We start from the raw sequence: 22,138 nt of genomic DNA on the forward strand, positions 1-22,138 counted from the left end.
GCTTCCCAGCATCTTCCTCTCAAACGTCAGATCCATTGCAAACAAAATCGACGACCTGAGACTATGGACTGCAGGAAATAGGCGCATCCAGGATTGCTGTGTCACAGTGATAACCGAGACCTGGCTTCACCCTTCCATTCCAGATACGGCTATTGAGCTAGATCGCACAGTACACCGAATGGACAGAAACCGCGACTCCGGTAAGGGCAAAGGAGGAGGAGTTTGCATTTATGTAAACAACAGCTGGTGCACAAATACTACTACTATTGACAGCCACTGCTCTCCAGACTTAAGAGTATGTGACAGTTAAGTGCAGACTGACATACCTCCCACGGGAATTTACTGTTGTCATGGTAACTGCTGTGTACATACCACCAGATGCTAATACTAACGTAGCCCTTAGTCACTTGTATGATGCTATTAGTCTTCAGCAAAACAGCCGCCCTGAGGGTGTACATATCATAGCAGGTGATTTTAACCATGTTAATTTGAAAGTAGTGCTCCCCAAGTTACATCAGCACATAAAATGTGCCACTAGAGGTGCAAATACTCTAGATAAAGTCTACTCCAATATTAAACATGGTTACAAGGCTATACAGCTGCCACACCTAGCCTCCTCTGACCATATGTCCCTGCTCCTCATACCAGCATACACTCCTCTCAGGAAAAAAGCCCCCCTCACAACGAGGACTGTTCAAACGTGGCCTGATGATGCTACAGAGCAGCTGCAGGACTGTTTTGAAAGCACTGATTGGGACATTTTTGAACATCAGGACCTGGAAGTATACACCTCATCTGTTCTCTGTTATATAAAACACTGTGTGGGCACAGTCACAGTGGACAGGCGTATTCGTGTGTACCCTAAACAGAAGCCCTGGATGAACAGAGAAGTCAGAGTCCTGCTGAAGCAGAGGGACAGTACCTTCAGGGCTGGAGACGAGGCACTTTATAAGGCAGCGAGAATCCAGCTGAACAAAGGCATCAGGAGGGCTAAGGCAGCATACAAGAGAAAGATTGAGGACAACCTCAGCAGCAACGACACAAGGCAGATGTGGCAAGGTGTCCAACACATCACCAACTATAAGTCCAGCAACCGTGCTGCAGCCAGCGGTGACGCCTCATCAGTGGAGGAGTTAAACCATTTCTTTGCTCGTTTTGAGGTTGACACACCGGAGGCTTCATTACATCTACCAGCGCACCGCAGCAACATCCTCACAGTGCAGGTGCAGGAGGTCAAGCACACACTGCAAGCGGTCAACCCAAGGAAAGCTGCAGGACCGGATGGTGTGACAGGAAGGGTTTTGAAGGACTGCGCAGACCAACTGGCGGGTGTCTTCACCAAGATATTCAACCAGTCCCTACAACAGGGCTTGATTCCACCCTGTCTGAAGTCCTCCACAATAATTCCCCTCCCAAAAAAGGCAAATGTCAGTAGCCTATATGACTACCGGCCAGTGGCACTTACACCTATCATCATGAAGTGTTTTGAGAAACTGGTCCGGAGACATATTACAGCTAGTCTACCATCCACACTTGACCCCCACCAGTTTGCATACAGAGCCAACAGGTCTACAGAAGAAGCCATAGCGACAGCTCTCCATTCCACACTCACACATCTGGAAAAGCCAAGGAGCTACGCCAGGCTACTCTTCATAAACTTCAGCTCTGCGTTTAATACCATCGTGCCGGGCAGACTAATCCCCAAGTTACTGGAGTTGGGACTCTCTCAGCACATCTGCCTCTGGATTAGAAACTTTCTGACAGACCGCCCTCAAAGAGTGCACGGCGGCAGAAAGAAAGTCCCTTCAGGGGGTCATAAACACTGCCCAGAGGATCATGGCATGTCCCCTTCCATCTTTGGAGGACCTCTACAAAAGACATTGTAGCAGGAGAGCCAACAGTATCCTCAAGGACCCATCCCACCCAGGTCATCACCTGCTGCAGCTCATGCCCTCAGGGAGGCGCTATAGGGTCATCAAGGCAAGGACTAACAGACTGAAGGACAGTTTCTACCCCAGAGCAGTCATAGCTCTAAACACTGACATTTGAACTCTGACACTCGACACTTTATGAACTAAAAGGACTTACTGTGCAATATGCGTTAAATGTTTGTATTTTGTGTTTTATATAGAGTATTATGTATTTTGTTTTAAATGCACTGAGCTGGTTTGCAAATCAAAAGGACAATAAAGATATTCTGATTCTGATTCTGAGACAGACAAAGAAACATGAAGATGATCTGAAGAAGACTGATAGGCAGACAGACAGACAGACAGACAGACAGACAGACAGACAGGCTAAGAAACATGCAGACAGGTGATCTGAAGAAGACTGATGACCTGTCTGTCAGACAGACAAAGAAACATGCAGACAGACTAAGAAACATGCAGACAGGCTAAGAAACATGCAGACAGATGATCTGAAGAAGACAGACAGACAGGCAGACAGACAGACATGCTAAGAAACATGCAGACAGATGATCTGAAGAAGACAGACAGACAGGCAGGCAGGCAGACAGACAGACAGACATGCTAAGAAACATGCAGGCAGATGATCTGAAGAAGACTGATAGACAGACAGACAGACAGACAGACATGCTAAGAAACATGCAGACAGATGATCTGAAGAAGACTGATAGGCAGACAGACAGACAGACAGGCTAAGAAACATGCAGACAGATGATCTGAAGAAGACTGATGACCTGTCTGTCAGACAGACAAAGAAACATGCAGACAGACTAAGACACATGCAGACAGGCTAAGAAACATGCAGACAGATGATCTGAAGAAGACTGATGACCTGTCTGTCAGACAGACAAAGAAACATGCAGACAGACTAAGAAACATGCAGACATGCTAAGAAACATGCAGACAGATGATCTGAAGAAGACAGACAGACAGACAGACATGCTAAGAAACATGCAGACAGATGATCTGAAGAAGACTGATAGACAGACAGACAGACAGACATGCTAAGAAACATGCAGACAGGTGATCTGAAGAAGACTGATAGACAGACAGACAGACAGACATGCTAAGAAACATGCAGACAGATGATCTGAAGAAGACTGATAGGCAGACAGACAGACAGACAGACATGCTAAGAAACATGCAGACAGATGATCTGAAGAAGACTGATAGACAGACAGGCAGACAGACAGACTGTTGGACTGACTCTTCTTATAGATCACATTATGGTACGTTAAGTTCATAATTTAATTATCAATTATTCATTACGAGCTAATGAGTCCTATTCATTCAATTCATGACCGTGAATACAAATGATCTGACGCAAAAAAGATAAAGAAGTCTTACAGTCACATCATATATCATTTAGATGCAGTGAGACACGATAGAGGTGTGTATAAATAAAATATGTGGCCACTATACCTATGAACAGAGAGTCAATTCATTTTTAATTAGCTGGGTCCAGTGTGAGAGGGAGTTTGTTTGTATGTGTACTGTGTATGTGTATGTGTGTGCGTGCGTGCGTGCGTGCGTGCGTGCGTGCATGCATATGTACGTGCGACGTGTGTGTGTGTAAAAGTGAAGGCTTTATGTGCACCCTCGCCTGTCTGCATGCCATGATGCACATGCAAGAGGGCGTGCCACGTGCTCTTTAGTTATAGCACCACATACGTTGTTTAAGCCACTAAAGGTCACTCTGTGGGAGACAGCCAATAACCAAGGTCACTGTGGGAGACAGCCAATAACCACCAGACAAAATACTCCAGCGATAACTGTCAAGTATAGCCCTGAGAGCGGTAAATGTCACCAGAGCAGAATAAACAAACGCAGTTTGAGACCCGATGCACAAAGTATTTTCACTTGATATGAGCCCTGCAGTGACTCATTATTAGGGGTGTGGTGATCTGTGTCTGACACTGGCATGGTTTAAACAGCCTTTCTGACAGTTTCACACTGGTAAGTGGTAACTGTGGGTTTCTCATGTGTTGCTATGGGAAATGTGCTTTAGGCTACTACTACTACTATTACTACTACTGCTGTTATAATTATTATTATTACTATTATTGCAACCGTCACATTTACTATTGTGGAGTCTTGGTGGGAAATGAACAGGCAGAACAGGGTATTGCAGCACTTCAAAACGCTGTTTATTAGCAAGAAGGTTGATTATGACAGTTAGATCACAATGAGACGCTCGACATCCGTCTCTGGGTAGCATTCACAAGCGTACAGTATTATTGGCTTCACAGGATTCCTTCGATCGCCTGGAGTAGGGTGAGAAACATCCGTTAGTTTCAACTTAGATTATACAGTCTTCTTCTTACGGCACGACTCCACACTGGAGGGCTCGTTATAATAAGAAACGATAAGAATAATAATAATATGACGGCGGAGCCTTGCTTCGTGACGTCGTCAGTATTTAGCCTTTACTGTAGCGTATCTTCTCCCATAGCGGGTTCAGCTCTGAGCGTGCACCTGCCGTTTAGCCCACCGGCGTTCAATACAACGAGAGCCTGCTTGCTAGGCAGTCCTCGAAGAATAGTCTGTGTGGAATTAAATAGGTTTCCTTCCGACCTTTTAGTATGGGTTCCAGTTGTCTTCGCTGTGGCAGGGCTGCCCCCCTGTTGCGTCGCGATAACTGTGAACTCCTGGAACTCCCGTTCCTAATTCACTCATTCATCCGTGTCGTCCGAGGTCTCTGTCCCGCGGACATTCCCTGGCCCGATCCTGAAAGCCTGTGACGGGGAGAGTGACAGTTAAGGCATGCAGAGATATATACACAGGAGTGTGTGTGTTTGGTGAGAGCGTGTGTGTCTGCTTACCCCCCGACGGTTTGTGCGTGCGTGCCTCCGTGAGCGCTTGTGTGTGTGAACCAGCCGCTGTCAGACCGACTACTAAGTCTTCCTTTTATACGCCGGGTGTGGCCGCTTGCTGGTTTGGGCGCGGTCCGTCCATCAGCTCAATCTGGTGGAGGAGGAGGTTCGGGACGTAGACATCCCCTATTAGGCGGCCGAGGGCGTGTCTTACGATCCGAGGCGTCTTCTGTCTGACAGCTTGTCTGGTTGCCCTGGCAACGCACTTACCATCGCGGGGTGTCGCTCGCGAGACCCCACACTATGAAAACCTGCATCTCCCGTCCGTCCGTCCGTCCGTCCGTCCGTTAGTTAGTCATCCACGCCTCCATATGGTCACGCCTCGTGACATCACATGACATCATGGTTGTCAGTCCATCACGCCTTATGACACACTCCATATGTCAATCTGACTTCATCAAACCTGGCCCCCCATGCCAAAGCGCCATCGCTCGCCCAGCAGTCACCCAGGCGGATGCGTGCACGCAACCTCGCACTTATATACCAGGGAGAGGGTATACTCATTGCAGGGAGTATGAGAAGAACATACAAACTTGCTAAACTTTAGGCTAACGTAGAAGCACTGATTACTAGTAGTAGCCTTAGCCTAATTCACGCAGCATAGGAGGTCATAAATTCTATGATGGCATAATACAGTAAATATCCCTCCCCTTGCTGGCAAGTGTGGTTCTGAATTTTATAATCGTAGATAATAGTAGAGAAAAAAAACGTGTAGAAATGTGTTTGCACAAAGTTTTCAGCCGTAAAATTGTGCTCAAAGGACCACACCCTACAGTACATTGAGCACTATAATCTCAATGAATTCAAGCTTTTGGTCCATTATCAGATGTGTGGACAATGCATTCAAAAAAATGAAACGTTCATCACAACATTTCAAGAGCAAAGGATAGAGCTTTAATTATCCCAGCAAGCTGGGCCTGGCCCAAATGGCGATGGCTGTTAACTTTATTTACTGTAGGCCTACATGTAGCCCCAACACGGTCTGTCTCAGTGGCATGTCTGTCTGTCCATCCCTTACTTTTGCACTGTCAGCGGAAAATTCTAACCATAAACTTGAATGTGGTATTTAGTAAGCAGTCAGCAGACACCTGTCACATTTGGACATAATGCACACCTGTTGCACGTGGAGTCAACCATGTCATCAGTGGTGTTTCTGAAAATTCTGAGGCCCCCCTGCAAGGGTGGGGGTGGGGGCCCTTTCACCACAGTGTACCCTATAACATCACATCACGTTAATAAGAATGCTTGCTTCAATAAGAATGTGCACGAAATCGGATACAATCAAATATGTCTAATGATCTATCCAATACTAATCCGCTATATGCTTGCATCCAATAACACAATTGCAGCCAATCTATATTAACAAGTGAGAACTTGTACCCAACACATGGCAAGGGTGTATTGCAACACCCACAACACCATCTTACACACTACACCCACACATACTCACACGGCAGTGACGTCACACACTTACCTTCGCAGTGTTCGGGAGCTATCTCCTCCTATCGCGCCCAACGCGAACACTCGACACCACCCGCCAAACACTGGTCATTGCAGTGCCACCAAAGATGCCTCCCGTCCACACTCACGGCGGCAATGCATTTGTTTACTACAAACATTATCGCCCCAAGCACCCACACCCCCGGAACACTGTTGCCCTTTCACCACGCTAAATTCGCCAGGTCTATGCAAGTGAGCACAAATTACATGTGAGAAAATTCATTCACAAGCCCACAAATGCCATTCAAATGCCATTCAACACACACTACGACTCGCTTACAATTCGCCAACCTGGCAACTACTACCCCGTCTTTTAAGCCACTCCCCTGTGCTGCTCTGATCTCCGAGTCTCCCTGACAGTCCTGTCCACACGCAGGAGAATAAAACAAGTAAGGAGAGGAATCTTCGCCTCACGATTTTGCTTATTCCTTCTAAATCTCTGTATATAAAATATCGCTCTCTCAGCGAATCTCTTAGTTACATCAACATTCTTCTTCCACAGTACTTGGTTTGTGACAAACTATTACAATTACACCGTTCGAATTCGCCATTTCGCCTGCCGAGTACTTTTCATTGCACACACACACACACACACACACACACACACACACACACACACACACACACACACACACACACACACACACACACACACACACACACACACAGGAATAGCCATGCAGCCTATACACGGAGGCAGCGAGACAGGACGTTATAATCTTGAGTTTCATTAAATAACTGTCTTTCTCCGCACGCGCACGTGCGCACACAACATTATTCAACTGAAATGCGTAACGCCAATATTGGGCTAATCTAGGTAATATGCTACCAATATGTGGGTAGCCTACAGGGATTTACCCACAGAATGAATATATATATATATATATATATATATATATATATATATATATATATATATAATCATCTATACCAGGGCTGCCCACACTTTTTTTTTACTTCAGAGCTACTTTCAAAACGACCAGCAAAATAAAACTATCATCCCATTGGTTTTTATTTTTGGTATTTGACTTTGCTACTGATGATTGTACGCAACAACAAGTATTGCATTGTGTGTTTGAGCTGACAGGCCCTTTTTGATGTCAATCAAACAAGTCATCTCAGGTCATCTCAAGCGGCAGATGCAAAAATCGTTTTTTTATATTAAAATTATATATATTTTTAGGGCCATGTCATGTGGTCTACCTGCAAAGCTTTTGTGATCTATACTGGTAGATCCTGATCTACCTTTTGGGCACCGCTTAACGTCAGATCAGCCGTTTTGTCGGTCAGCGCCCGACAGCATAATCGGAGCAAATACCGGGCAGTGTGTATGAGCCATAAAGTGTTGACTACACTTTACTAATAAGGACACATAATAAAAACTAATAACCCATCCGTTACTACATGTGGAGTCAATTTCTTTCTTCCCATAGTGCGCGGGAAGGTAACTCTGGGATGAGCGACCGCAAAGCGGCCGCGAAATTCTAGTATAACACAAATGTCATTATCCAACAGTCCAGGTAGGACGTTTAGACGTGCAGCCATTTAGCACAAATAAAAGTCCATGTCCCTTAAACTTCAGCACCATAGACAACGAAAAGAAGTTCTGCAGTGAGAGAAAAAGAAAATAAAGAGAGGTTGTGTATTATTATTCTGACTGAGGCGGCCAAAATCACTCATAACGTGTGTGTGTGTGTGTGTGTGCTGGTTTTCAATGTTGAGAAGTGCCTGGTATTTCTTATGGAAGATTCGTGATTTTTTTGCCTACCATCTTTTACATTTAATTTTGTTTTTAACCACATTTCAAGGTTTATATTTTCATACATACATTCGGAGGACATTTGTCATAATGCTACATCAACTCAAGGTGCAGGTGTTCCCTGCAGGTATAATTGATCCTGAACATCTGTCGATACTCACAGAACTGCTACCACCAACATTTTCAAGCCATCTGTTGAAATGAATGTATGTGATGGTTGCTTCATTTCCTGAAAATATGCAGAACGGTCTTTATCACAGGAAGCCCAACAGAACACAATCATTGCATCGTATTTTCAGTTTGAATAGATGCCAGGCAAGCCAAATGGTTGCGTTGGTTGAATCTGGGCAGGGCTTCCAGCAATGTGTTGATATTGTGTTCACCCTTTCACTCACCCAGTTGTCTTACCGAATCAGAGGCAAACAAGAACAAAAATAATGTTTTAATTCGTTTGAGGACATGAAACAAATAACATCACACAAATAAATGCCTCCCGTTTTCTCAGGATTGTCTTCAATACAGATGCTATTAGTTAACTTTAAATGAGAGCCCAGATTGTGAAGTGAGCGGTGCCCTTATATTATGATGATGTAGTGGCCCACATGACATCATGGGGGGAGAAACATACACACAAAGCCATACGTTGGGGAGGTTAGCGCCGCTCAAAAGATCACACCCAGTGTAAATTGAATGGCACCTTGGATTACTTAATTGTGAAGTGAGGGGTGCTCTTATCATCGTACATCATCATGCATCATCTCATACTGGCCAATCAGAATGCCTGTTGCCTGTGATTGATTAGCTGATTTGCTCGTCTGACGTCTACATATGAAGTACATTTTAATTTCTTCGTTCATTGACAATGGCAAATCTTGAGGGGACAATATCTAGCGGACATTTGACCTGAATTCCCCTTTCATTGTCAATGGCAAAACTTGTGTGGGGACAAAGGACAAAGGCCTCTTTATTATCGCACATCATCACCGCCGACTTCTTACTGACAGTTGAGAGTCTGTCTGTCTGTCTGTCTGTCTATCTATGAAAGCACCGAAAAATGTCTGTCAGTCTGTAGCCTACACTTTGCCTCATATTGCTGTTCATATATTCAAACCAGGTAAGGACTAGTATACAACATATCAGTGTTTGTGTTACGCAATGTTTGTGTTTACACTATGACGTAAAATTGTCACACACACACACTAAAAGCTGGACATAGGAGGGCCTAGTGCCCCCCAACAATGATTTAAATGTACACTGAGCACTCTTGGTTTGGGCATCCGTTTAGACACAGAGATCTTACCTTTAAGATGGAACATTGATTACATCATGGGACATCTGGACTTCAGACATCATGTAGCAATTCTGTGAAGTTAGTCATCTATGACTCCATCCATGAACTCCGATACAAATATGGACGTCTGTGGACGTACATCATGTATGTACTACATCATGGCTACATCATCAAGGGTGTATATATATAAAAACTCTGTAGCTGGCAATAATCACTATTCAGGGTACTGATATTACTTAAAATGTTTCTCACAAGGGCAGAATATGACCGCGGGGTCAATACCTTCTCACCCGAAGGACGATTATTTCAGGTTGAATATGCAATTGAAGCAATAAAGCTGGGATCCACGGCCATAGGCATCCAGACATCAGAGGGAGTGTGCTTGGTCGTGGAAAAGAGGATCACCTCTCCTCTGATGGAGCCCAGCAGCATTGAAAAGATTGTGGAGATTGATTCTCACATCGGTTGTGCCATGAGCGGCTTGATAGCTGACGCCAAGACTCTCATCGACAAAGCAAGAGTGGAAACACAGAACCACTGGTTCACTTACAATGAGACGATGACTGTGGAGGGTGTTACTCAGGCTGTGTCCAAACTTGCTCTCCAGTTTGGAGAAGAGGACGCGGAAGCTGGAGCCATGAGTCGGCCATTTGGTGTAGCACTCCTCCTCGGGGGACTAGATGAAAAGGGACCCCAGCTCTACCACATGGATCCATCTGGCACATTCGTGCAGTGTGCTGCTCGAGCCATTGGCTCGGCCGCCGAGGGGGCTCAGAGCTCACTGCAGGAGGTCTACCATAAGTCCATGACATTAAAAGAGGCCATGAAGGCGTCTCTCACCATTCTGAAGCAGGTGATGGAAGAGAAGCTCAGCGCCACCAACATCGAGCTGGCCACAATGCAACCGGGGAAGACCTTCCACATGTATTCCAGAGAAGAGCTGGAGGACGTTATCAAGGACATATAGAGCTCAGGAAGGACTGGAGTTACATCTCTGACCTCTGGAAGGAAATCGTGGCCTGAGCATTTCCATATGTTCTCTGCTGCCAACACTCCCATGTTGCATGCATCATCAACCTATGTTAACCACATGAGCTTCATTGACCGGAGTCCACTTCCCTTTTACTTATAAACCAAATCTCAACATGTGTTGCGTTGTAACATGTGAGCTTGCAGATCAGCCATTTTAGCCAAAATGTAATGCCTCTAATGACATAGGGAATAGGGAGAGGCTTCATGTGGTCAAGTGTTGAATTTGTAACCAATTTGTAACCAAAACCAAATGTTCACAAACATTGTTCTGTTGTGGTATGACAAAAAATAGTAAAAGACATGTTTAAGATTGAACATGCCAAAGTTTTTTGTTTTATTCTATTGCATTAATATTATATAAGTGAAAGTACATATTTTCTATGTACATCCAAGCAGGTATTGCCCATGCCCAAGATGTTGACAGTCTGTGTGCAGAGGTTGGAAGTGCCCTGTTGCAGTTTGACCTGCCGGTCATATTTACCTTTCACTGATTGACTGAGAGAAGCCTATAGCCCCTGTTTCACCAATCGATTATTATGAAAGAAGGATAGCGTAGAAATGTCACTTAACTTGGTTCTGCAATTCCAGTAGGCATTTTTTTCAGGGACTGGGAAACAAACAACTGGAGCCTGAAGTTAGACAGAATGCATTGACATCAATGAGATTTGACAGGACAAGCAATAAATAATATAAATACTATCTTTCAGTGAATGCCACCTGCATTAATCTATTCAGGCAACTGAAATAAGTCATCTAAAATGTTTCAGGCTCTTGTTTTTCAATGTATTGATTTAGGGATGCTCCGATCACGTTTTTGGGGGCCGATCCTGATCACAGATCTTTTTTTTAAAGATCGGCCACTTCCGATCCCGGTCCCAATCTTTTTTTAATATTAATATTAATATTTAATTTTTAAATAAATAAAAACAAATTACTTATAAAAAAAAACCTGGCAACGGTCATTTTCCGCTAACCTGAGCGGGGCTCCATAGCCTGCTGATCACCTCCTCCTCCTTTCCCCAAATTGCCAATCCCAATAAATCCAAAAGTAGTTTCCACAGCCTAATTACTAAAGGATAAACTATCAGTCTTCTCCGAAATCTGTCAATCTTTGTCAACTCAACACGTGTTGACAACGCATTGTAAACAGAAACGGAAGCCTTGTGTGTGTCACACCAAAAGTGGTGACCTATAGAATCCTGTGCTGTACATTAGAATCATCACGCGATCCTCATACAGCTGTCATTCATGAATGGTCTTTATTGCCTTGCCTATGCGTTCAAGTTATACAGGGTGAAAAACCGTGAAATGCACAGGCTCATCTTACTGGCTGGCTGCCACTGCAGGCAACACACACATTTCCAAGAAAGTTGTATCAGGGCACACTACTTGTCTAACAATTTGGATTATAGTTTGCTCACTTTTCTGCTGGTCAATGAGAAAAAAGGTAAGGCTCTGGACTGGAGGCGCTCTCTCCCTTTCTCTCCGTCTCCCTCCCTCGCTGGGGTGAAGACGCGCGCTCTCTCTCTCTCTCTCTCTCTCTCTCTCTCTCTCAGTTCTCTCTCTCTCTCTCTCTCTTTCTTTCTCTCCCTTTCCGTCTCCCTCCCTCGCTGGGGTGAAGACGCGCTCTCTCTCTCTCTCTCAGTTCTCTCTCTCTCTCTTTCTCTCCCTTTCTCTCCGTCTCCCTCCCTCGCTGGGGTGAAGACGCTCTCTCTCTCTCTTTTCTCTCTCGCTCCCCCCTCCATCCCTGGGGTGTGTGCTATACTTCTCCAGTAGCGGTGCAGAACCGAGAAAGTGACACATATTATTTTCGATGTAAAACTGTAAAACAAAGCTTTTTGCTTTGTTGATCGGTTTCGCGGATCGGTGGATTTTGCACGCCCGATCCGATCGGATCGGTGATCGGCCACCGATCGATTGATTAGTTTATTAGACATAAATGTAAAATAAACAGCAACTTAGACTCGGTCTATAAGGGATAGCGCAGAAAAAAGTCCTTGCGGTCTTGTTTCCATTTGGGCCGTATGCAATCAATGTGGAAGGAAAAAGGAGGGGGCTGTAAAGAGGGGAGAGGTGATCACCTGCCTACAGGAGAAGTGATAATTTCCTCTCCCTTAGGCCTGCTAGTGATGGGAACTATTGCTAATTTCATTAATTCAAGGTCGTTAAGTAAAAATACCTGTTCATTTAGTTAATTTCGGTCGTTCTGTACTACCGTAAGCTACGGATTTCCCCCTGCACAGACCCAGTCAGCATTCACTCGAGTCAAGTCGTTCCTCGGTTGTGCACATTCCATACTCAACAGTGCAACACCACGTGACATACTCTAATGTAATCTATTGGCCGTGCCAGACACACCGTCACTTCAGACTATGGGATTGTTGTTGCTTCGATTGTCAATCTCTCTACTTAGGGTGGCCACCTGCAAGACCTCAGAAAGGAGGACACTTTTGCTGGGCTCGCTCCCCCGACCCCCCCCCTCCCAGATCCCCCCCCCCCCCATATATTATTATTATTACTACTACTATTGCACCTGATTTTCACCACCATCATCTCCAGCATTATGTCCACAGAGAACATATATTTGCTAATTAAATTAACCTTTTTAAATTATAGGGTACCACAAAGGCCATTCATTTTAGAATAAATTTATTTTATTTCATGTTTAGATATGTTTTATGTTTAATCTCTTTCTTGTGGTTTTTTTTATACAGTTTTATGGTCATCGGTGTGGGACATAGAATGATGCCAGTAGCCTATGTTCACACAGCCTCCCTTTCTTTATGATGTCGAGTTCCTTGCTCCATTGCTCATTAAATGTAGTTTTTCATTTCGGCATATTTGGTTTGTTTATCTCTGCATTAACTATACTAAAGTGATTGTGAGAGCACAACAAACAAACCGACCATCCCACTGGCAGTGTTGCCCAGTTTTGGAAGAGAACCAAGCAACCATGTCTATGAAAACAAGCCCAAAAGAAGCCTGACTAGGCTTAGTAGCCTATATAAAACAAGCCTAAAGTCGCTTATAATTAAGCGGACATGGCAACACTCTGAACGTCTCCACTAGCCTCTCTCTTTTTAAGACAGTGTGGCCGGCTCGCTGCGGAGGCGGAGCTGAGCAGCGCTGCGGAGATTTTAATACCCAGGCAGACGACGTAAATGACAGTAAATTACACAAGCACTGTATATCACAAAAAACCGGACAATTATGTGTCCGGCCAGAGGTTGAGGTGGGAGGAGGACAGGTGGGTCTAAAACCGGACTGTCCGGCGTTAAACCGGACGTCTGGCCACCCTATCTCTACTAGTAGGCTAGCACAGTTAGCATCAGATATTTGCGCTCGTAATGGCTAAATACAGCATTAGAAAAAATAAGAATTTCTATTGAATATCTTAGTTAGTGAGTTATTGAGTTGATGTTTTTTTTTTTTTTTAAGGCTAACTGTTGCATTGATAGTCAGACTGTCTGACTACCCGCAATCTCCCCCAGTCACCAAGCCCCTTGTGTCCCATCTATGATGCCCTCACTCTTTCTTGGATGGGTTCACGGAAGTGACCGGGTTAATTTCGTTCACCAAATATGTGTGTTCACTGCTGTTTAAATACTCCTGTTTAAAATGATAACTGATTAAGCATCTAATCTGATAGCCCTATAGTGGTGTCAAAAATAATAAGTAATGCATCGCAATTTGGTTATGCAATGCAATGCATCAATGTGACACAATCGATAATCGATAATCAAGACCTAAATATAATTATATATAATACTATTTAATTATAATATTATTACTGTATAATTGCGGCCGTATTTCGCAGATTACTATGAGAACCTGGAAAACCGCCCGTCGCTCCGGCAACTCTACATCGGCACACCCTGTACACTCAAGGCACTGCCCCCGCTGCGGAGCTGCCACCCTTAGATCTCCATATATGGAACTCACCCTGTTGTGGAGCTGATGATCTGACACAGTTAGGGATGTCAGGGGTTAACCGGCTAACCGGTTAGACGACCGTTAAGAAACATCCTGATATTTTTTATCAGCTTTAACGGTTAATTTGCATAATAATAAATATGTGTTCTGATCTTAAATCCCTTTATTTTAGATCGTTTTTAGTAATAGTACAACATAAACATTACAGAGACTGTAGCTGTCACTGTACAATACTTTAAAACAGTTGTCATGTTGCACACATGCCTAAAATTGCTATTTGCGCCGCCCAGCTTGTCACACTCCAGGCTGCATGAACAGCGCTCGGGCGCTGTTTTCTGCCCCCTCAATGTCCCAAAGTTCTCTGTTGTACTTCAATGGCTAGTTGGCTACAACGGTAGCTTTGCGGTAGTCGAAATGTAAGCGAGTGACAGCGAGACGAGATGAACACATGTCGACCGTATCAATGCAGAGACCTACATTATTAAATCCATTATTGGCCATTTGGCCTGGAGGTAGAACGTTTACAGCCGCTGCCGGTTCCTCCTCCTCCTCCTCCTCCTATCCGTCTCCCGAGTCCCCACACTGGCACGGCTTTTACGGCTATCAAGTTAGCCATGTGCTATCGATGTTTGAGGGTTTTCTCGTCAGCGAAAAGTCAACAAACAGAACACGGTGACATGCATGCTGATCTTCCTTAATAATAAAAAAAGGCTTAGCCCATGCGTCCAGTGGCTTTATAGGTATAGGTTGCTCAGATCTGGACTGGATTTATTTATGTTTTGTTGGACTAGAACCGGCGGACCTCTGTACTGTAGACGCGCAGATGCATGCATCATGCAGATGCGATGCGTTGTTTATTGATGATTAAGCCTACAACAATTTATTTATATTGTTAAATGTTGCTCACTACTTTCAGAAAAGCCAGATCAGTTACCAGATAGCAGTGAGAAAGGGCAGTATATGACATCAGCCCTCTATGATACCATATTTGGCCAGTCAGTCTATGATGTAAGTCCTCTATGATCATTTCCTTATTTGCCTCTCCATTAATAGTTATAAAAGGTTAAATATTGAAAGTATTCACAGCTTTGGCAAAAGATAACAGGGTAGTGTGCTTTTGGAACCGTTCACAATAAAGCCACTTGACCACAGTTCTTCATCACTTGCACCTGTAACTAATCTGACAAAGACATTTTCACCTGTAACTAAACTGACAAAGACATTTTCTCCACATTTGAAAAACAATATGACCTGGGAAAGCTACGTGGACGACCTGATGGCTGATGGCATCTGCCAGGATGCGGCCATTGTTGGGTACGCGGCCGCCAAATATGTGTGGGCATCGTATCCTGGCGGTAGATTTAGCAACATAACAAGTGAAGAAATTGACATCATAGTGGGTAATGATCGACTAGGCTTCTTCACCAGCGGGCTCACTTTGGGCAATATGAAATGCTCAGTCATCAGAGACAGCTTCCAAGTTGACACGGACTGGTCAATGGACATCAAGACAAAGAGTCAAGGAGGAGAGCCAACATACAACATAGCCACAGGAAGAGCCAACAAGGTACTGGTTATAGTCATGGGGAAGGAAGGTATCCATGGAGGACTGCTCAACCAGAAAGTGTTTACCACTGCTGACTACCTGAGGAGATCTGGATATTAATGCTAAGGGAATATTATCAGACGAAAATCCAATCTGGGAATAAGTTCCTTACCAAGAAATGTCTTGTAAAGGTAACACATCTCACACAAAGACTGAAATGCAATGTCCCTATGGGAATATGTGACAGCTAGCTGCTGAAAGTTGGGGTAGCCTACCCTTAACATTATGCGGAGAAAGAATATTCTGCTTTAAGTACATTGGGTCAAACTAGGGTTTTTGCCAGATGCTTGAAAAGTGCCTGGACTACATTTTTACCCACCACTACTGGCGACCGTAAAGACTACTTTAGTGGAATTGACTGCCTCCTAGTGGCCTTACTAGCGACCTAGCCATGATTGGCTACATCCTAATCCAATAACAGTCTGAACAGTAGAAACGTAGCGTGGCATTGGTCCGACCTCCCACGGAAGCCACGGATGTTTAGCCGCACCACGGGTGATTTGTAACCCACAGCACGGGTGATTTCTAATCTGCAGCACAGGTCGGACTAACGGGAGGTCTGACTTAAGGCCAGTCCCCAGTCTGATGGCATAAAAACCCATACTCTGAACGCCGCAGCGTGGAGCGAGTGGGAACAGAAGCTAACAGAAGCTAATGTTATGAGCTAACTGGAGCTAGAGGACAACCATAAGAAAACAGTGAGTGAACCAACAAAAGAACGTCGGAAACGAACGAAAATGCGTGCTACAAGAGCTTGCTGCACCTGGCAGATTCATTGCGAGCATGTTTTGCACCAGTTCTAGCCAAAAAGTCGTCCAAGCCCATGTTTTTTGTTTGTTTGACTGTTTGTTTTTTCTTTATTTTTTTTCCCCTGGTTGCATGTAAATTAAAAGGTAGCTCTATAAGTGTATTTAAAAATGTTCAAATAGTACTTTGCAAGTGCAGAGAGTGAGTAGTCAAGTAAACCAGGTTTACCAGCCTATAGACTCTTGTTCTACAGTCAGTATTCTTACATTCAGGTGTTAAAAGTGACAAAGCTGCGGTGTTCATTCCACCAAAGATGACAGCAATTACTTGGCACCCATGGTCATCAATCACCTCTGCAGTCTGCATGGTTTGAGACAATGAATGCGTTGGTACAAGATAGGGGGAGAACTGGTAATTCAGTTCAAATTCACTCAGATAATGGCTGCTTAGATGAGAGCTCAAGAAGGAACAGTTGAGGGTTAAATGTCTTCTTCATGGACACCTTTTGCAGGTGGCCTCTCTACCCATGTCCGCCCACAAGACTGAAGGACAGGGTCTCATGGAAAAGAGTATGTATAGTTTATACTAGTATCTTGTGTTGTCCGAAGCCGTTTTAAAGTGTATGACACCAACAACTTAAAATAAATCTCAGTGTTCTATAGTTATATTCTTCCATGCTGTGACTGGTTGTTACACAACTTCTCTGATGTTCTTGTGGGCGGGCCGGGCATAGCTGAATGGCTGAGGGACCGCCTGGGAAAGTGTTGCAAGTTCGATTCCCGGAACTGGCTATCTAAAATGTAATTTCCACTGCAAATGTACTTTCCCCAAGTTTCCCCACTTTCCCCTTGTGCCAACGCAAGAGGTTTCTTATGACCTTGAGTACTGAATAATGGCTGTCCTCTTTGGTGGAAACGATGCAAAATAACATTTTAAGTAAGGTTGTCAAACCTAACTGTCCCAACTAAATCTGCTATACCAAACTTCACTGTTGTAGAGCATGCTGAGCTGGCCCGGATTAATGCACAGGCTCACAGGGTCCACTCCACACCTGTTCTCCCGGCAGCACCCATCAACTACGCTCTCCATCCCTATTGTATACAATGCTAGTAACATATAGGGTGCATATAAAGAAGCATTATGCATAGCCTACTACATGAATAGAACCTGCTCTTTACTTATAGTGTGTACAGTTAACTGCTGCCTGGAGACCGAAAATAGTTTTTCTTTCTTTTTTTCCCCTCACCGTAGAAAAAGTGCTCCTCAGAGTGTATCAAATTGAGTGATGTTTGGACAAAATCCGTAGGAGTAATATCCTAATCCTAATAATAAAAAAATTGATAGTGCCACCTGGTGCGCTATTAAAGGTAGATGTGAAACATGCAGGGCATATGTTTTTCCTTTGGCCTCTAGGGAATGTGTGTGCAAAGTTCCATGTGGATCTGTCCAGTTATTATTATAGATAAAAATGCAAATTAGCCTGTTATATCGCCACCAGGATCACATCGATGTGCACAGTTTCACGTAGATTTGGGCCAACAGTGCAGGATATTTGCTGTCTAAAGACAGACAGACACATGGGGTGGGGACTTGTCCCTCGTCATTAATCAACCACTACTCCCAACCAACTAGTCCCTTATAACGCCCAATACAATGTTATACTGTGGGGATCTGTGCTTGCAACTTGCAAGATTGTTTTATCACTTGTCAATGAATGACAAGAGCTGACATCATCAAGAGCAGGAACAATCTCTTTCCGCCATGCCCTCGTCATGACATCTATCTGGCTCTCTCTTTTTTTGATATGCCAGAACAACACACCTGGAAGTCAAGCTCATAGAATACATTTCCGTTACACCTCATTTATAAATTATCATGAAGATATTCTTTTCTCTCCCCCCCCCCCCCCCCCCCCCCCGATGCAGGCAAAACACTGTATGAAAACGAAAGTCTATGGGATCTGTTTATGAAGGTAAACTGGTACTGCATTTTTCCGTGTGAGCTGGGAGCCCACTGTGACTTTCATTTATTGCAGATTCACTACCACTTATATATGTTACGAGACATGAATACATTATGTTATTGTATAAAACAAACCAGACACAAGATGTATAATATTGGCCACATGACATCTCACGTTGTCATAAGTGCTCTAAACAAACATTAAAAGTCCATAGACTTGGCTGGAAAACAATTTTTGTTGAAAGTGCTCTAAACAAACGTTGGACAACAACACACTCCATCTTTGGGCATAGCCGTATTGGGAACTATGGTTATGGTTGAGTGATGATGAGTGTGACATGAGTGTGACGATGTGAGTATAAAAGAGTATATAAAAGAAACAGCAACATCTCTGAAAAGAACCCTTACAATTAACCCAAGAGTAGCTATCACAGTCCATGAGAGCGCTTCAGCTTAAGTCCTCTGACTCAACATCTTGAAGTCATTGCTGCCATTGCCCTAAACACATTCTCCATTACGACGGACGGAAGACGTCAACTCTGGATCCAGTAAGAATCATCATATCTAAGATGCTGGCTAATATTTCAAAAGTTATGAGAGCAGGTGCTCAGGGGAATGGCACTGCAGCGGTCATGTCAGCACGTACATGTGCTGCCTTTACCCCTAAGGCCACCTTTGACATAAAGAAATGTGATGTGCACAACATTGAAGAGGCCCTGCCTGTCCAGGCGGCCCTGACCCGCGAGGAGGGTCTGCAATACTACAAGACCATGCAGACCATTAGGCGCATGGAGCTGAAGTCTGACCAGCTCTATAAGCAAAAGATAATCAGGGGCTTTTGTCACTTGTACGACGGCCAAGAAGCATGTGCAGTTGGTATCGAGGCAGGCATTAACCCAACAGACCACCTGATAACGGCATATCGTGCCCACGGCTACGCCTTCACCAGGGGTGGAACAGTCAGAGAAATCCTGGCCGAGCTCACTGGTCGGAGAGGAGGAATTGCCAAGGGCAAGGGAGGCTCTATGCATATGTACTGTAAAAACTTTTATGGGGGGAATGGTATTGTGGGAGCTCAGGTTCCTGTGGGAGCTGGTATAGCCCTTGCTTGCAAATATCAGGGAAACAACGAGATCTGTGTCAGCCTCTATGGTGATGGTGCAGCCAACCAGGGTCAGATCTTTGAGGCCTACAACATGGCGGCTCTTTGGAAGTTGCCTGTCATCTTCATCTGTGAGAACAACGAGTATGGCATGGGTACCTCTGCAGCGCGAGCTTCCGCCAGCACTGACTACTACAAGAGGGGTGGCTTCATTCCTGGCCTCCGGGTAGATGGAATGGATGTGCTCAGTGTCAGGGAAGCCACCAAATTTGCAGCCGATCACTGCCGATCGGGGAAGGGTCCCGTCGTCATGGAACTGAAGACCTACCGTTACCATGGACACAGTATGAGTGATCCCGGTGTCAGTTACCGTACTCGTGATGAGATCCAGTTGGTGCGCAGCAAGACTGACCCCATCTTCATGCTCAAGGACCGCATGCTGAGCAATAATATGACCAGCGTGGAGGAACTTAAGGGGATTGATGCAGAGGTGAAGAAAGAAATTGAAGATGCAGCGCTGTTTGCCACTACAGATCCAGAGCCCCCTCTGGAGGACTTGTGCAACCACATCTTCTGCAATGATCAGCCCTTAGAAGTGAGAGGCACAACTCCTTGGACCAAGCTGAAGTCTGTTAGCTAAAGCAGTGGTTTTCAACCCTTTTCATATCAAGGTTATTTATTCAGCATTTAAGCCATGGACCACAATTTGATGAAATTCAGCCTCTCAAACCGACAGGATATTATGTTGTCGTTGGATACAATTTGTCCACAATTCCATGCTGTATTGATATGGTACCATTAGGAGAGGTCAAAGGTTGTAGACTGTTTAACAATAACTTAACACCTTGAGAGTGTAAAATGAAACTATTTTAAGCTCTTTTAAGAGTTAACTGGAGACCACCTGGAACCCCCACCACCGGTTGAAAACCACTGAGCTAAAGTGTGTCCCGCTCATCGGTACATACCGTTTTATAGTGTTATGTATTCACCAAAGCTAAAGCTTACAAATAATAATTCATAATAATGAAAAGTGATTGCTGTGTCTCTGGCCCCAGACAATATACTGTATGCATGTACTGATGCAAGCAACAGGTTTCAAACCTTTAAAACAACTGTCTGCTTTGTAGAAATGTACTTTTGTGCAATCTCAGATTGATTGACTGACTGACTGACATAGCACCTCCACCCTACTCCTTCCATTCTGCCCCACTAGACAATAATCTGTCCTGGAATGGTGCTCTTACCTCAAATCTTCTCTCCCCATCTACAAAGATATAAAAAATCACACCCATCGTATCATCGTACGTCATCCATTCATTGTCAATGGGTATGTAAACTTTGTGTCAGACAAAATTAGCCGATTTGCTTGTCCACATATGACGTAAATTATCCATTCATTGTCAATGGGAATTTTGTGTAAGATGAAAATCTACACAATAGCTGAATATAGGAGGGGCTAGCCGTGGTAGGTCCCCATAGAGGTCCACATTTCTGATGCGGTCCGTCCATGTGACACCTAGGTGCCATTCATACATAGCATTCTTGTGTATACTCCATCCAGGGCTTTTTCCTGTTATGCAGTGACGTAACCGTGACGCAGACAACGCTACTGCGTGGGGGCCCAGAGGCAAGGGGGGCACACGGCCGCCCACCCGTGCCGTCTGTAAAATGAAATTATAATACAGAGATGCAATGACAGTTGAGTTGAACAAAGTTTGGCGGAGCCTGGTGGTGGCTGCTGCTATAGCACACACAGCCACACACCATACCATATGCATAGGCAACATGTGCCCCGCCTCCCTCCCAACAGCTCTCCTCTAGAGTGTAACCTGTCAGTAGTGTCTGTGGCACGCCGCAAATGCAGTGGGCTTTCCCAGTCTCGAGTCCCGACAGTCAGGTACGTACACAGAATGACAAATCACAACTACAATTGTACAGAGCCCCGCTGTTTATAAACCAACACTCGGTTTGGGCTTTTTTCTATTGAGCTTGAGGCTGATCTTCCTGCACTCCTTTTCTACTGCCAGTAGTAGCTCCCTTCCTTTCTCGTATCCGAGATTAGGGCGATGTCGTCCGCATAGTCGAGGTCAGTGACCATGATGGGGTGTACTCGCCTTGACTTCCTCGGTACCAGAGTGAACCCCAGTGTCTCCTCTCTGCCATTGATTGCAAGTCTCAGTGCATGATCCATCGCTACAACGAACAGGCCAGAGTGTAACCCTGTAGGACGCCTGCTAGAATCTCAAATTCTTTGGTCTCACCATCGCAGGTTTGGACCTTGGCTCGAGTCTGGCTGTAGCTTGACTCTATCATCTGAACCATCTTTTCTGGAACTCCGTAGGCATGGAGAATACTCACATTGAAAG

At 44.6% G+C, this 22,138-nt stretch overlaps 3 protein-coding genes across 3 annotated transcripts; all 3 read left to right on the top strand.

The window, feature by feature from the left end:
• Positions 1–9,631: 9,631 nt before the first annotated feature.
• LOC310864204 (proteasome subunit alpha type-5-like) lies at positions 9,632–10,357 on the top strand (the record flags this gene model as incomplete). Its single annotated transcript, XM_083772793.1, has 1 exon — positions 9,632–10,357. One exon carries the CDS (start codon positions 9,632–9,634, stop codon positions 10,355–10,357), a length of 726 nt encoding a protein of 241 aa, XP_083628919.1.
• Positions 10,358–15,601: 5,244 nt separating this feature from the next.
• LOC310864544 (profilin-2-like) lies at positions 15,602–16,021 on the top strand (the record flags this gene model as incomplete). Its single annotated transcript, XM_083773233.1, has 1 exon — positions 15,602–16,021. The coding sequence occupies one exon, from the start codon at positions 15,602–15,604 to the stop codon at positions 16,019–16,021; it is 420 nt and encodes a 139-aa protein (XP_083629359.1).
• A 3,218-nt stretch (positions 16,022–19,239) lies between these two features.
• Positions 19,240–20,412, top strand: LOC310864202 (pyruvate dehydrogenase E1 component subunit alpha, mitochondrial-like; the record flags this gene model as incomplete). The annotated part of the gene is made up of 1 exon (XM_083772791.1): positions 19,240–20,412. One exon carries the CDS (start codon positions 19,240–19,242, stop codon positions 20,410–20,412), a length of 1,173 nt encoding a protein of 390 aa, XP_083628917.1.
• Between the last annotated feature and the right edge of the window lie 1,726 nt (positions 20,413–22,138).

This window comes from Protomyctophum parallelum (assembly GCF_964188405.1).
Source record: "Protomyctophum parallelum genome assembly, chromosome: 9".
Taxonomy (NCBI): Eukaryota; Metazoa; Chordata; class Actinopteri; order Myctophiformes; family Myctophidae; genus Protomyctophum; species Protomyctophum parallelum.